Here is a 13,878-nt window from a genome sequence, read left to right as displayed (position 1 = left end):
ACCTATTAGTCAATGTCGATAAAGCATTAATTGTTGGAGATTTTAACATACACGTAGATAATCCAAATGATGCGTTAGGGGCTGCGTTTACAGAATTATTAAACTCCTTTGGGGTCAAGCAAAACGTCACTGGTCCCACTCATCGTCTTAATCATACGCTAGATTTAATTATATCACATGGAACCAATCCAAGCGATATAGATATTATACCGCAAAGTGATGATGTCACTGATCATTACATGGTAACTTGCATATTACGTACTGCTGAAATTTGTCATGTTGCGCCACGTTATCGACCAGGCAGAACAATCCTTCCAACCACTATAGAGAGATTCTCAAATAGCTTACCTGATCTATCTCAGCTGCTCAGTGAACCCAAACAAACGGATGAACTAGAGGAAATGACTAGCACTATGAGCACCATTTTCTCTAGTACATTAGACATCGTTGCACCAATTAGATTAAAAAAGGTTAGAGAGAAAACTAAAGCGCCATGGTATAACAGTGCTACGCATGTTATCAAGAGAGAAACTCGAAATTTAGAGCGTAAATGGAAACAAACTAATTTAGAGGTCTTTAGAATCGCGTGGAAAGACAGTATGTCACATTATAAAAAGGCCCTAAAAGCAGCCAGGGCTGAGCATCTCCGCAAATTAATAGAAAATAACCAAAGTAATCCAAGGTTTTTATTTAACACCGTGGCTAGACTAACAAATAAACAGACATCACCTGAGCAAAATATACCGTTACAGTTCAGTAGTAATGATTTCATGAACTTCTTCACTGAGAAAATAGAAAGCATCAGAAACACAATTGTAAATGTACAATCTTTAATGGTGTCTTATGATTCAGCCTCAATTATCGCCCCTCAAGAACAACTACGCCGCTTTACAACTATAGGACAGGAAGAGCTAAATAAACGTATCATTGCATCTAAATCAACAACATGTTTATTAGACCCAATACCCACTAAACTACTGAAAGAAGTGTTACCTGTAGTGGAAGAGCCTCTTCTCAATATTATTAACTCGTCTTTATCTTTAGGTCATGTTCCAAGAACATTTAAACTGGCAGTTATAAAACCTCTCATTAAGAAACCACAATTAGATCATAATAACCTAGCAAATTATAGACCCATTTCAAACCTACCATTTATGTCTAAAATATTAGAAAAAGTGGTGTCCGCTCAACTGGGCTCTTTCTTGCAAGAAAATGATATCTATGAAAAATTTCAGTCAGGATTCAGACCGCATCATAGCACTGAAACTGCGCTCGTTAAAATCACAAATGATTTACTTTTAGCTTCTGACCAAGGCTGTATCTCAATACTAGTTTTACTCGATCTTAGTGCTGCGTTTGACACTATAGATCACAAAATACTCTTAGATCGACTACAAAACTACACTGGTGTTCATGGACAGGCATTAAGCTGGTTTAGATCGTACTTATCAGACCGCTTCCATTTTGTCTGTTTAAATGGGGAAAAATCGAAGATAACGTCAGTAAACTATGGAGTGCCGCAAGGATCTGTGTTAGGCCCTCTGTTATTCTCAATATACATGCTGCCGCTTGGTAATATTATAAGAAAACATGGAATTAATTTCCACTGTTATGCTGATGACACTCAATTATATATTTCATCACGACCGGATGAAAACAATAAATTATCTAAATTGACAGAGTGTGTTAAAGATATAAAATACTGGATGACGTGTAATTTTCTGCTATTAAATTCAGATAAAACGGAGGTATTACTTATGGGTCCAAAAAACTGCCCACAAAACCTCTTACAATGCAACTTCAATTTAGAAGGATGTCCTGTTACTTTATCCTCTACAGTAAAAGACCTGGGAGTTATTCTAGATCGCAACTTGTCTTTCGAAAATCATATTTCATATGTTACAAGAACAGCCTTTTTCCACCTTAGAAACATTGCTAAGCTACGTAATATGCTATCAGTTTCTGATGCAGAAAAGTTAGTTCATGCATTCATGACCTCGATACTGGATTACTGTAATGCTTTATTAGCTGGTTGTCCTGCATCCTCAATAAACAAGCTACAGTTAGTCCAAAATGCAGCTGCTAGAGTTCTTACTAGGTCAAGAAAATATGATCATATAACACCAATTCTATCATCTCTACACTGGTTACCTATTAAGTTCCGTATCAATTACAAAGTATTACTAATGACCTATAAAGCCCTAAATGGTTTAGCTCCTGGGTATTTAACGGAACTTCTATCGCCCTACAATCCATCGCGCTCTTTAAGATCACTAAATTCGAGGCTTCTGGTCATTCCTAGGATATCTAAGACCACTAAAGGAGGGAGGGCATTTTCACATTTAGCTCCTAAACTCTGGAATGGCCTTCCTGATGTTGTTCGAGGCTCAGATTCGCTGTCCCAGTTTAAAACTAGATTAAAGACGCATCTCTTTAGCCAAACGTTCACATAATACTTACCTTTTATACTACAGTTGAATCAGATTGAATGCATTAATATTATGAACAGCAGCTACGCTAATTATTTCCCATCTGCTTTTCTGTTGTTATCTCGGGACGCTAGTCCCGAGGTAAATAGAGTTCGTCAGCTCCAGTTTGTATCCAGCCTCTCATGGAAACTTCAGATGCCCCAACACCCATGCAGAGACGACTCGAAGCCCGTGAGGAGACGACTCGACGCCGGCGATATGTTATGCCCTAAATTAATGCATGATTAACTAACTGTATTTTTCTATGTACATTTCTGAAATGCACTTTCTGTAAAGCTGCTTTGAGACAATATGTATTGTGAAAAGCGCTATACAAATAAATTTGAATTGAATTGAATTAATGGAATAGATACTAGTATCTAAAAAATAAGTACTAGTAGCATGAAAATAGAGACTAGTCGGTTTAAATGATTAAATGTTAAAACGGCTTGCCATAGTAAACAAACTTTATTATTAACTAATCTCTGTTAATTCTCAACAAGAACTTTTGTACATGTATGAAAGAAATAATTGTAAACTGGTTTGTAAACTGGTTTCACACTCAGTGTTGCTGGAAATCAGTTGTAGTTTTTGTGTTTCTCTTTTTTCTGTTCTTGTTTCTCTGTCCTTCAGTGATTCTGCTTATCAGGTGTTCATCAGTGTCTCAATTCACTCACTTCTTTTTATTCACTCTGTCAAGGGGACTATATTAGTGAACTAATGTAGGGAATAGTGAATGAGGGTATAGGGTGTGATTGGGAAAACAGCCTCTGAGTGTCGATTTTGAGCACTGTTAATTCACTGTATATTCCTGTAGGCTATTTTTGTTTTCTACGGTATATTACTGTTTTATTGGAAACTGGTATGATATTGTCATTATTTGGCCTTTTTTTTACAGCAAGGGTTAACAGTGCACTTGAAAGATTTTGTTTAAATCTGTTTAATTGTTATTGTGACACAGAAGAGTTACTTTGAGTATAATGGTGTTATATTGTTGTTCTTGGTCACAAGTTTATTGCATACAGTGACCACAGTGCCACATAAAAAAAAAAAAAAGGAAGGTTGTTACAATATGTTATTGTCAGAAGGATGTGACAGACCATGTATGGTTGAACTGTGTATGTGACGTCATTTGAGATGCGCGAACACATGAAGTAAAGTGGAAGCACTGAGAAGCATGCGGTTGTGAGATTCTTTATTTGTAGAAAATAGAGTGATTGACAGAGTGAACCAAGCATGTATCTTTCATTTCAAGGTTTGCGTTCTCGAGCCTCAGGCACTGTTTTGTCCAAATGAGTGGCCGGAGTGTGTTAAGGGTTTCATGTTAGACCGGTGTCGTTAGCGGCCCCTAAGTTAATAACTAATGATCTTTGCAGTGGAAGTGAATCAATCAAAACTAGCTTTAGCTGGACAATAACTTTATTCTAGAGCTGCTGTAAAGCCAAAACAATCTCTGTTACTTTAATTTCCTATTATCACTGTAAAGCCGCTTTGCTGCCTTAATCTAAGACTGTGGCTGAAGTCAGTTGTAGTTCTTGTGTTTCTGCTCGTCTCTTTTTCTGTTCTCTTCTTTTCTTCAGTGATTCTGCTTGTTAACAGGCTTATTAAGGCTGAGATGACTCCATATTTAATATACACATGTTTTGTGGCTCAGATAAGGTCCAGTTCAGGTTTATTTCTTTGCTCTTGGCTGACATGTGGCATTGCTATGGCCTGCTTGTGGCTTTAATCGTGTGCCAGATGTGGGCCGGATCTGGGACGGCACAATGTTGCTATGTGGGTTGTGGTTGTTCTTTTTTGAGGCTCAGTTTGTAGTTATAAGTAAAGTCTCACAGGGGGCGATCGAAACAATAAAAAATACTTATTTTATTAGTTACAAAAAAAAAACAGTTAATGCAAAAAATAAAACTTTAAATCAGCTTAAGAAAGAAAGTTCAATTGTAATATCATTCTATGTTTTGCAGGTACTTTCCAGGCAAATATCATTCAAGCATCTTTATATAACATTAACCCAAAAGCAAGCAAAATAACTTATTTGAAACAGGTACATCACAATATCAATCCAATATCCAAACCAACAGACAGGTGTGCTTGTTAATGAATGTCCATGACAACTAATGACTGACGAGAAACTAGAACAAAGGAAACGTGTAACTGACGAGAAATAGACTAAAATCCATGAAAATGAAACAAAACAGAGCATCACCCTTAGGTCATGTGTCCACCAAAAACACCTTGCTGAAAACGCCTATCTGTGGGCACTTCAGAGCGTTTTGGCAGCGCAGCATTTTTTATTACAGTTGAGACACTTTCCTTGTTATGATACAGAATATAGAATATATATCCGCGTATAGAATACAAGTGTTACTCTCATTTCACACATATTTTGTTTCTGCGTTGATTCTATATTAAAATTTCATTTCGAAACATATTTTCTCTGGCTCGTTTTAAATTATTTTGTTCCGTTATTACGCTTGTTGTCGTCATCTGTTGACGTTGTACAATCAGAATATGGCGGTTGGTCGGTGTGGTATTAGTCCCGCCTCTCCTCCAATGTGATTGGACGGTTGGGTAAAAAGTGACAGTGATGAGCGCTGCGTTTTACCCAAAGTTGAACATTCTTCAACTCTCGACGACCTGTAAAAAAACACTGAATGTTCAGCGCTTCAGTGTGAAAAAAAAAAAAAACGCTCTGCGCCTTGTTATGCTCATGGCGTTTTAAAAATGTGGCGCTCCCATTTAAAACAATTGAAAAAAATATGCCAGCCATGTGAAAAACGCTTAGGTGGACACACGGCCTTACACCAGTAGAGCATATGAAAATACATGGTAAAACATCTGTTGTAAAAGAGTAATTCTTCTAAAGTTTCTTAATATTTACTAGAAAACAAATGAAGGGGAGACATTATTTACTGATTAATATCAATAAGCAAAAAATTACAATCATATACTGTCTTCGTCATACTAAATATTCTTAAAGTTAACTAAAGGCAGGTCTAAAAGAATGAGGCAACAAACCCTCCACCAAGACACTAATAGTTAAAAAAAGTTAAAAGATTTACATGAAAATTAATGACAGCTAAAAAATAAGACCTGTATAACGTTAGGCTAATTGCTCATTTACTGGCAGAAGCGGACACTGGCGTTAATATCTGAAAGCGTAGATTCTGTAGCATTCATCTCTTGAATATGGATGCTGTAGTCCTCTTTTTTTTTTCTGGACACTTTTGATGTTGTTGGGTTTGAGTCCACAGCAAAGACATCTGAAGAACTTCCTGAACTGCTGTCTGACCTGGACAAGAATGAGACGAGAGCAGAGTTGGATAGTCCAGGGGTCAGAAAGTAGAAGTCCTGCCATATGTTTATTCCACCCATGAACTCAGTCAGCTGAAAAACTGCTAATTAGCAAATCCAGGTGATTGGAACAAAATTCTGAGCAGGACTTTTACTTTCTGAACCTGGACTTTACACCTCTGAAAAAAAAAAAAAAAAAAAAAAAAATAAAAATTTCCTTTCCCTTTGTAACATTTGGAAATTTGTTTTCCTTTCGCTTTGTAACATCTGGAAATTCGTTTTCCTTTCCCTTTGTAACATCACTTATCAGGCTTATGCTACTCTGAATAATACCTGAACTTCGTACTTTGAGCACTTCTAGCGTTGTTGTTGCTTTTGCCTCTTTATGATGACTCGCTGAATTTTGTCCTAATTTGTAAGTCGCTTTGGAGAAAGGCGTGTGCTAAATGACTAAATGTAAATGTAAATGTGAAGAGAACAGAAAAAGAGACGAGCAGAAACACAAGAACTACAACTGACTTCAGACACAGCCTTAGATGAAATCAACTGAAGAGAAAAGAAGACATTAAATCTGTGAAGATCTCAGCAGAGGAGGATTAAACAACTCCACAAACAGCATTACCAGCTTCACTTATTACTAACCAGACTTACTTTATTTCTGTTAGAACTCCTTATTGAGATGTGTTTAATTTGAAGTTACCATAACAGTGATTAGCGTTTCCATTAGTTGGGCTCTTAACTCTTATTATGTTTTTTGTCTTTTCTAGCTCCTGTTACAGTGTGTTTGTCAAACACATGTGCAGCAGCAAAGAAAGCTAAATTTAATCAAGGCAGGTGATGATGGTTATCTGTTGATGGCTTTGTAATCATGATGCTATTGCCTGAATCACTGATGTAATTTGTATAATTAAATTGTTATGTTCAATTAGTATATTAATATCGTAAAACCTGTGTTACTGCGGCATGAGATCAAGCAGTATTATAGCTATCAGGTAAAACATTTTAACAAACATGAGAACAAAAACTTTTTCTAAAGTGTAACACACACACTTATCAACAATCAGTGTATGTCTCAACAATGGTGACAATCAAAAATATTCAGATAAACTGATCAACTCTGAACATTACAAAAAAAGCTACTAAATGTCACTACAAAAACAACAGCAAAAAATGAAAGCAAATATTTTAAATTAAACAAAATAATAGGACAATTCAGCTGCATAATTTATTCATGTTGCAATGCATGCTGGGAGTTTTGTACAATAATGGTACCCAGCATGCATTGCAGCAAGGTACTTTTGATTGTCACCATTGTTGAGATTCATACGTTGATTATTGATGTCTGTGTTTGTCATCGAACAGTAACGTTTCATGCTCATGTTTGTTATAGTCTTCTGATTGTTATAATATTGCTGGACCTCATGCTCCAGTAACACAGGGTTTGTGATGTGAAGATTTTAATGGAATCTCTTATTATATCTTTTGTCTTTTTTTGGCCGCTGTGACAGTGTGTTTGTCGAACACATTTGCAGTAGCAAAGAAAGCTAAAGTGAAACGAGATCAGGTGATGATGGTTACCTGTTGATGGCTTTATAATCATCATGAAATAACTTATTTCACTGATGTCTTTGGAATCTAACAATTGTGTTGATCTATTAATATTTTCACATCACAAACCCTGTGTTACTGCAGCATGAGATCTAGCAATCTCATAACAGTCAGTTTAAATCTTTAAACAAACATGAGATCAAAAAAATAAGTTTATGCTGACACACACAGATATCAACAATCAGCGTATGAATCTCAACAATGTTGACAATCACAAATATTTAGATAAACAGATTAGTTCAGAACATCACTGAAAAGCTACTAATTCACAACAAAAAAACAGCAAAAAATAAAAGCAAATTTTTAGAATCAAACAAAATAATAGGACAATTCAGCTGCATAATTTATTCATGTTGCAATGCATGCTGGGAGTTTTGTACTATGCTGGTACCCAGCATGCATTGCAGCAAGGTACTTTTGATTGTCACCATTGTTGAGATTAAAGCTATGATCTACGATTTCAAAGATAGTTCATTATTAATAACCTCGTTTAGATGCTGGTTATGGTTCTACAGTAAAATCCTAACAATATGAAGAGAAAAAAGAATGAAAAAAATCCATTCACTCTATTGGGTGTACAGCTGCAGAGAAGTTGACCAATGTAAGCTGTCCGGCCGGCAAGCAGCTGACAGTCTATGGTAGCTAGCAAAGTAGCATCAGCTCAGCAATGGAGAAAAAACAAACCGACAGCAGCAAGCGGCCCCTTAGAACATTGCATGTGTTGCTAATCTTGCGTGTTTACTACCGGTGATCACAGCTTGACTGAGTGACGTTGTTCAGGTCGTTTCCCGGTGGGAGGGATCAGGTAGCACAGAGGGGAGGGGTGTGTGTGTGGAGGGGCGAGATGAGTTTTTTAAAACTTCCCAGCTTTCTCGACCGATTTTCAACATCGTAGACTACAGCTTTAATACGCTGATTATTGATGTTTGTCATAGTACATTAACATTCAGTGCTCAAGTTAAAAAAATTATTCTAACTGATTCTTATAGTACTGCTGTATCTCATACTGCAATAACTCAGGGTTTGTGATGTGAAAATATTAACAGAACACAATTGTTAGATTTGAAAAGCTGGATACTTCATGATGATTAGAAGACCATCAACAGGAAACCATCATCACCTGATCTCGTTTCACTTTAGCTTTCTTTGCTGCTGCAAATGTGTTTAACAAACACACTGTCACAACTGCCAGAAAAAAAACAAAAGATTTAATAAGAGTTAAGAACCCAACTAATGGAAGCACTAATCACTGTTATGGTGACTTCAAATGAAACACATTAGAGTTAAACCTCTGTTAATTCTCAATAAAACTTCTGTAGACGTCTGAAAGAAATAAAGCCAGTCTGGTTGGTAATAAGTGAAGCTGGTAATGCTGTTTGTGGAGTTGTTTAATCCTCCTCTGCTGAGATCTTCACAGATTTAATGTCTTCTTTTCTCTTCAGTTGATTTCATCTAAGACTGTGTCTGAAGTCAGTTGTAGTTCTTGTGTTTCTGCTCGTCTCTTTTTCTGTTCTCTTCTTTCCTTCAGTGATTCTGCTTGTTAACAGGCTTATTAAGGCTGAAATGACTCCATATTTAATATACACAGATTTTGTGGCTCAGATAAGGTCCAGTTCTGGTTTATTTCTTTACTCTTGGCTGACATGTAGTCAGAGGTGTAAAGTCCAGGTTCAGAAAGTAAAAGTCCTCCTCAGTATTTTGTTCCAATCACCTGGATTTGCTAATTCAGACAGGAGAGAGAACTAATTAGTGAAATCAGCTGGCTGAGTTCATGGGTGGAATAAACTATGGCAGGACTTCTACTTTCTGACCCCTGGACTATACAACTCTGGACGAGAGGAGCTGAGTGACTTCATGACATCCATTTAACCTCTGAAACTCATGAACCACAGTGGAATTTATTTATAATAATCAGGAAATAAAATGTGTTTTATGAGACTATAGTTGCTCTTTCAAAAGTAAATACTGATATTTTACTTTTCTTTCTTATATGTCTCTGGAGAGAGTGCAAATTTGTCCTATGGAGCAGGATCATAAAATTCCTGAACTTATTACTGAGGACAAAATAAATAAAAAAGCTTGAGAAAACTGGGCCTAAAAGTTTGAATTTCTGATAGTTGGAGTTTGAAAAGTGTTGGATCATTTGAACGTTCCGTCACATGAAGGAAATGGAAGAAAAGTTACAGATTAAACAACTGACTCTGACATTTCCCTCTAAAAGTCATGGTCACAAACCAAGTAATGTGCTCACACAAAATAAGAAAACAACTGTAATAGTCTTTCATGTTCAGTTTTGAATGGAATATGATGGTAAATTGAGTGATGTCTGACCTCATTATTGAGGACACAATAGACCAGGAAGATGAAGGTTCCCTGCTGGGAGTTCAAGATCAGGAAGAGGATCTCCAGCTCCTTCCTGTCATTAGTGAAGAAACCCAGAATCCAGGAGCAACCAAGAATCACAAACTGAGCCAGTGTTTTAAATACCATAATCCTGCAGAGAAAGAGAGAGAAAGATTTAATGTGTCTTTGTTGTCTATGTTTTTCTAGTCTATAGTGGCAGAGCAACAAACAGTGCACATTACTTGGTTTGTTTCATCTGAGAAACTTCAGCATTCAGTTTGGTGAGAGTTAAACACAGACTGATGGCGATGCTGATGAAGAGAATCATGTTCAACTGCAGAAAAATAAGAAATTATCACATTAGTTTTCTTGACTTCAACAGGCCATGATAAATATGTCTGTAACTAGAACTCACTGCTAATATGACACAAACAGGACCAAGAAAACTCCAGATAAAACCTTTATCCCTTTGAATCCAGCAGCTGTTTAGAGGAAACATAATATAAGAACTGAATTAATAAATAAAATAAAATAAAATAAATAAAATAAATATTTCAGGTGTTGACTGTTGAAATACAGATATTAAAGTGTAAAAAAAATACTAATGCATTTTTATCTTCTGGGTTATTTTTATACATACAGAATAAAAATTACTTAGCTGTGAGCTGTCAGTCATAAACATAAAATATTTACTTTAATAAATAAGTAATACATCCAATAAGTACATTAAAAACAAAAACAATAACTCACTGTTCGCTGCGGTATCCTTCAGTAAGCAGCCCGACAGACACGGCCACCACAACCAGAGGAACCGTATATCCAATATATGGGGGGGTTGAAACACTCAGTTTCAGTCAATCTCATGTTAATCTTGAGTACCTATAGAGTAGTATTGCATTCTTCATATCTCCAAAAAGTCTTTAGTTTTATTATCCACTTCAAAATCCACATTAAAACACATCTTTTTGTCACATGTTTCCCTGATCCCTGAATGTTCTGATTCTATATGTAAAATACCTCTACTATGTTATCCTTCACAGTTTATATGTATCGTCTCTATGTCATGTTTCTATGTTATGTGTATTTGTAATTATTGTAAAGCGACCTTGAGTCCTCAGAAAGGCGCTATATAAAATAAACATATTATTATTATTATTATTATTATTATAAAAGAAAGATAGGCTGTACCGAGTCTTTCCGGAAAAAAAACGAGCGGCTGGAGGCGTTCCGTGTGGGCGGAGCTAAAGAATCACGAGCGCGAATCACACACACACCATACATCGCATGCTCCATAGATATGTAACGGGTGTTATATTTATTAATTAATTTCACTCAAAATCTCCCTTTGTTATTATCATTTGTTATATTTCTTTCATTATTTTGCATTCTGGAATTTAATTTATTCTTCTAATATTGATTTCTATTAATTGAGATGTCATATTTCTATGGTTACATGGTCATTTTTCAGTTTTGTTATAGGGTGCGTGGCTCCTTTAAGATTAATGTTCTTTCATGTTCCGGTTGCTCTCCTTCAGTTCGCGGTAAATGCGACTGAGGAGAGGTGGGTTGTGCTGACGCTCTGTCTGAAAAGTTTTATATGAGTTTTGTTTATCTTAATATAACATGTAATTTGTTCTAAATCTAATCTTATTCAAACATATATGAAGTTTGTGTGAATGATGTTATGAGTTATAGCATGTATTGTTGGAGAGAATTAAGCATGAGTGTGCAAGCTCTGTTGGCTAAAATAATGCCTTTCACTGACAGGCTGAACTGTGTAAGAAGGCCACAGACTCAAGCTTGCAGTGATCTTTTATTTTTATTCATACAGGTATGTTCACTTTCATGTTTCTGTTTATATTGTTTTTAATTTATGTAAAATGCTTTATTTTTTTTATGAAATGTTAAACAATATTGAGTTGTTTATTTGAGAAACTCAAATATGTGAAATGAGTAAAATGTCTTTCAGTTCGCGGTAAATGCGACTGAGGAGAGGCTGAACTGTGAAAGAAGGCCACAGACTCAAGCTTGCAGTGATCTTTTATTTTTATTCATACAGAATAAAATCCGGCCTGTGAAATTTCTGTTGCCCGGTCTCCTTCTATATCAACACACACAACGCAGAGTTCCAACAGAGACCGGTCACAGATACATTAACTATACGTGATCATGTTGTTTACTTGCTGTGCTTACGAGCCGATAGCTAACAACACACAGACATTTGAAGCAGTTTTACTCACCGCCTGCGGTTCCAACGCACGACCGTGAACCTTTATCGTTGGGACTGCTCCATCCTTAAGCATTAGACGATCTGCAAATCCGGCGTTGAACTGGGCCTTGTTTATAAAACAATCATCGTCGAAATGCAGGGAACAACTAAGAACACTTGCACAACTCCGTTGATGACTTCCCTAAAGCCGAGCACAGCGCTTTGATGGGCGTACTGCTTTCGCTCTCTCGCTCTGGTCTACGGGTGCACGCGCGCCCTTCCGGGAGAAGTGCCCTTAGGACCCGTATAAGGAAATTCCGCCACATCTGACGTCACACACGCCCATATTCGAAAAAAACGTTCCGAAACTTGTGACAAACCGGAAGGAGTATTTTTGCCACAGAAATACTCCATCAAACGTACAACTTAATTTTTGAAACTTTGTCCATGTTTAGCATGGGAATCCAACTCTTTAACAGTGTAAAAAAACTCAGTATGCATGAAATAGCATTTCACCATCCCTTTAAAGCATTGCTGAAATTAACTACTGTAGTGTAAAATTAATAAAGCACTTGTATAATCAAGTTTATAATACTGGGTGAGATCAGTGAATCAGGTCACTAGTAATTGAATCATCGAAACATAACCAGGGCTGCATTTCCCAAAAGCATCTTAAGCCTAACTTGATTGTAGATCAACTGCAACAAATGGTATGTACGATAAAATTAGGCTTACGATACTTTCGGGAAACACAGCCCAGGTCATAGTTTTTCTTGCAGCAAAAAATTTGCATTATAAACACAGAGTTGGAGCAGACAGAGAAAAACTAATGTTAAAAAGGAAAGGGTCAAGAGCCAAAGCAAACACTGATCACCATAATGGTGACCTGAAACGAAACATTCCATAAAACATTCCCATCTAAACTTATGTTAAATCTAAATAAGAACGTGTGTAGATGTATGACAGAAATAAAGTCAAACTGGTAAAATAATAAGTGCAATAATGTGTAATGGATCGAAGTCAGTAGTTCTTGTGTTTCTCTTTTTTCTGTCCTTGTTGTTTATCTTTCATTCAATGATTCTGCTGATTAACATCAGTTATCTTCAATAATGCTCAATCATCAGTTCATTAATCACTTAATTATCTCATTAACTTCAACACTGCTTCAGTGTTAATTTTAACACTCTGTAGTGTGGACATATATGTCCACTGAGGAGTGTTAATTTAACACTGGAGATTTTGCTGTGTGTGCTGAGCTGTAGGGCTCCTTCATCATTCTCACCTGATGAGGGCGTATGAGGCTCAGGAACTGTTGTGTGAGCAGGAACAGAAGGTGAGCCAACAGCAGACTCACACAGATGTTGATTCGAGCCACATTATTCACTCCAGGACTCAGGGCAAAGGTCAACAGGGCCAAACTGAAGAACACCAGCCCCACCATCACACACACCAAATTCAGCAGATCCAGCAATGAGTCGCTCTGAGAAAACATCCAAACTAAAATGTTTTAGACAAGTTAAGTGACATTACCAATTGTCCAAAATAACACAAAGCTGCTTGGTTTGAAAGTGCCTTCTCTGTGAGCTGTGCTTCATACATCACTACAATAAACAACGTTTGCCTGCAAAATTTCACCGAAATTCGCTGATGTGACCGCTCCTTTACACAAAATATCACAGTCCTCACAAATGGACATAAAAGGATCATCTCACACAGCAGATGACCTTAAGTTTGTCTACAATTGTCTTTAAAGCATTGCTTGAATTGCCATTTAATAGCTTTCAGGGCTGTAGAGGATTTTTTAAAGAGGGTTAATTTAGAGAACTTCTCTGAGGGTTTAGGTAGGGTTCTGACTGTAGGACATAACAGTTTTCACTCCAGGAAGTTACGCCTGTTAATTAATCTGCTTAAAATCTCCATCTTGCAAAATATTATAGATAAAACAAATAGAAAATA

The 13,878-nt window shown here is 36.6% G+C and overlaps 2 protein-coding genes and 2 long non-coding RNA genes across 4 annotated transcripts in view; 2 read left to right on the top strand and 2 right to left on the bottom strand.

Moving 5' to 3' along the window:
- Nucleotides 1–13,878, top strand: part of LOC309494003 — a 195,783-nt gene that overhangs the window by 86,734 nt on the left and 95,171 nt on the right. The window lies entirely within an intron of this gene.
- LOC309493630 (uncharacterized protein) overlaps nt 1–13,878 on the bottom strand; it is a 456,302-nt gene that overhangs the window by 370,888 nt on the left and 71,536 nt on the right. The gene's annotated exons all lie outside the window — the stretch shown is intronic.
- Nucleotides 5,494–13,878, bottom strand: part of LOC309493674 (adhesion G protein-coupled receptor E3-like) — a 100,600-nt gene continuing 92,215 nt past the window's right edge. The window contains exons 13-16 of the mRNA XM_082162864.1: nt 10,129–10,195; nt 9,956–10,047; nt 9,702–9,864; nt 5,494–5,760 (exon numbers count right to left, since the gene is read on the bottom strand). Of these exons, the coding sequence (XP_082018990.1) occupies nt 5,614–5,760; nt 9,702–9,864; nt 9,956–10,047; nt 10,129–10,195 (469 nt within the window). The 3' untranslated portion in view covers nt 5,494–5,613. The remainder of the gene's footprint in view (nt 5,761–9,701; nt 9,865–9,955; nt 10,048–10,128; nt 10,196–13,878) is intronic.
- Nucleotides 11,017–11,793, top strand: LOC309494008. Its single transcript, XR_014204185.1, has 2 exons — nt 11,017–11,488; nt 11,734–11,793. It is a non-coding gene; the product is annotated as an uncharacterized lncRNA (long non-coding RNA).

Source organism: Leuciscus leuciscus, assembly GCF_965113295.1.
Source record: "Leuciscus leuciscus genome assembly, chromosome: 3".
Taxonomy (NCBI): Eukaryota; Metazoa; Chordata; class Actinopteri; order Cypriniformes; family Leuciscidae; genus Leuciscus; species Leuciscus leuciscus.
The sequence above is the reverse complement of the archived record's forward strand: the minus strand, read 5'-3'. Positions and strand labels throughout refer to the sequence as shown.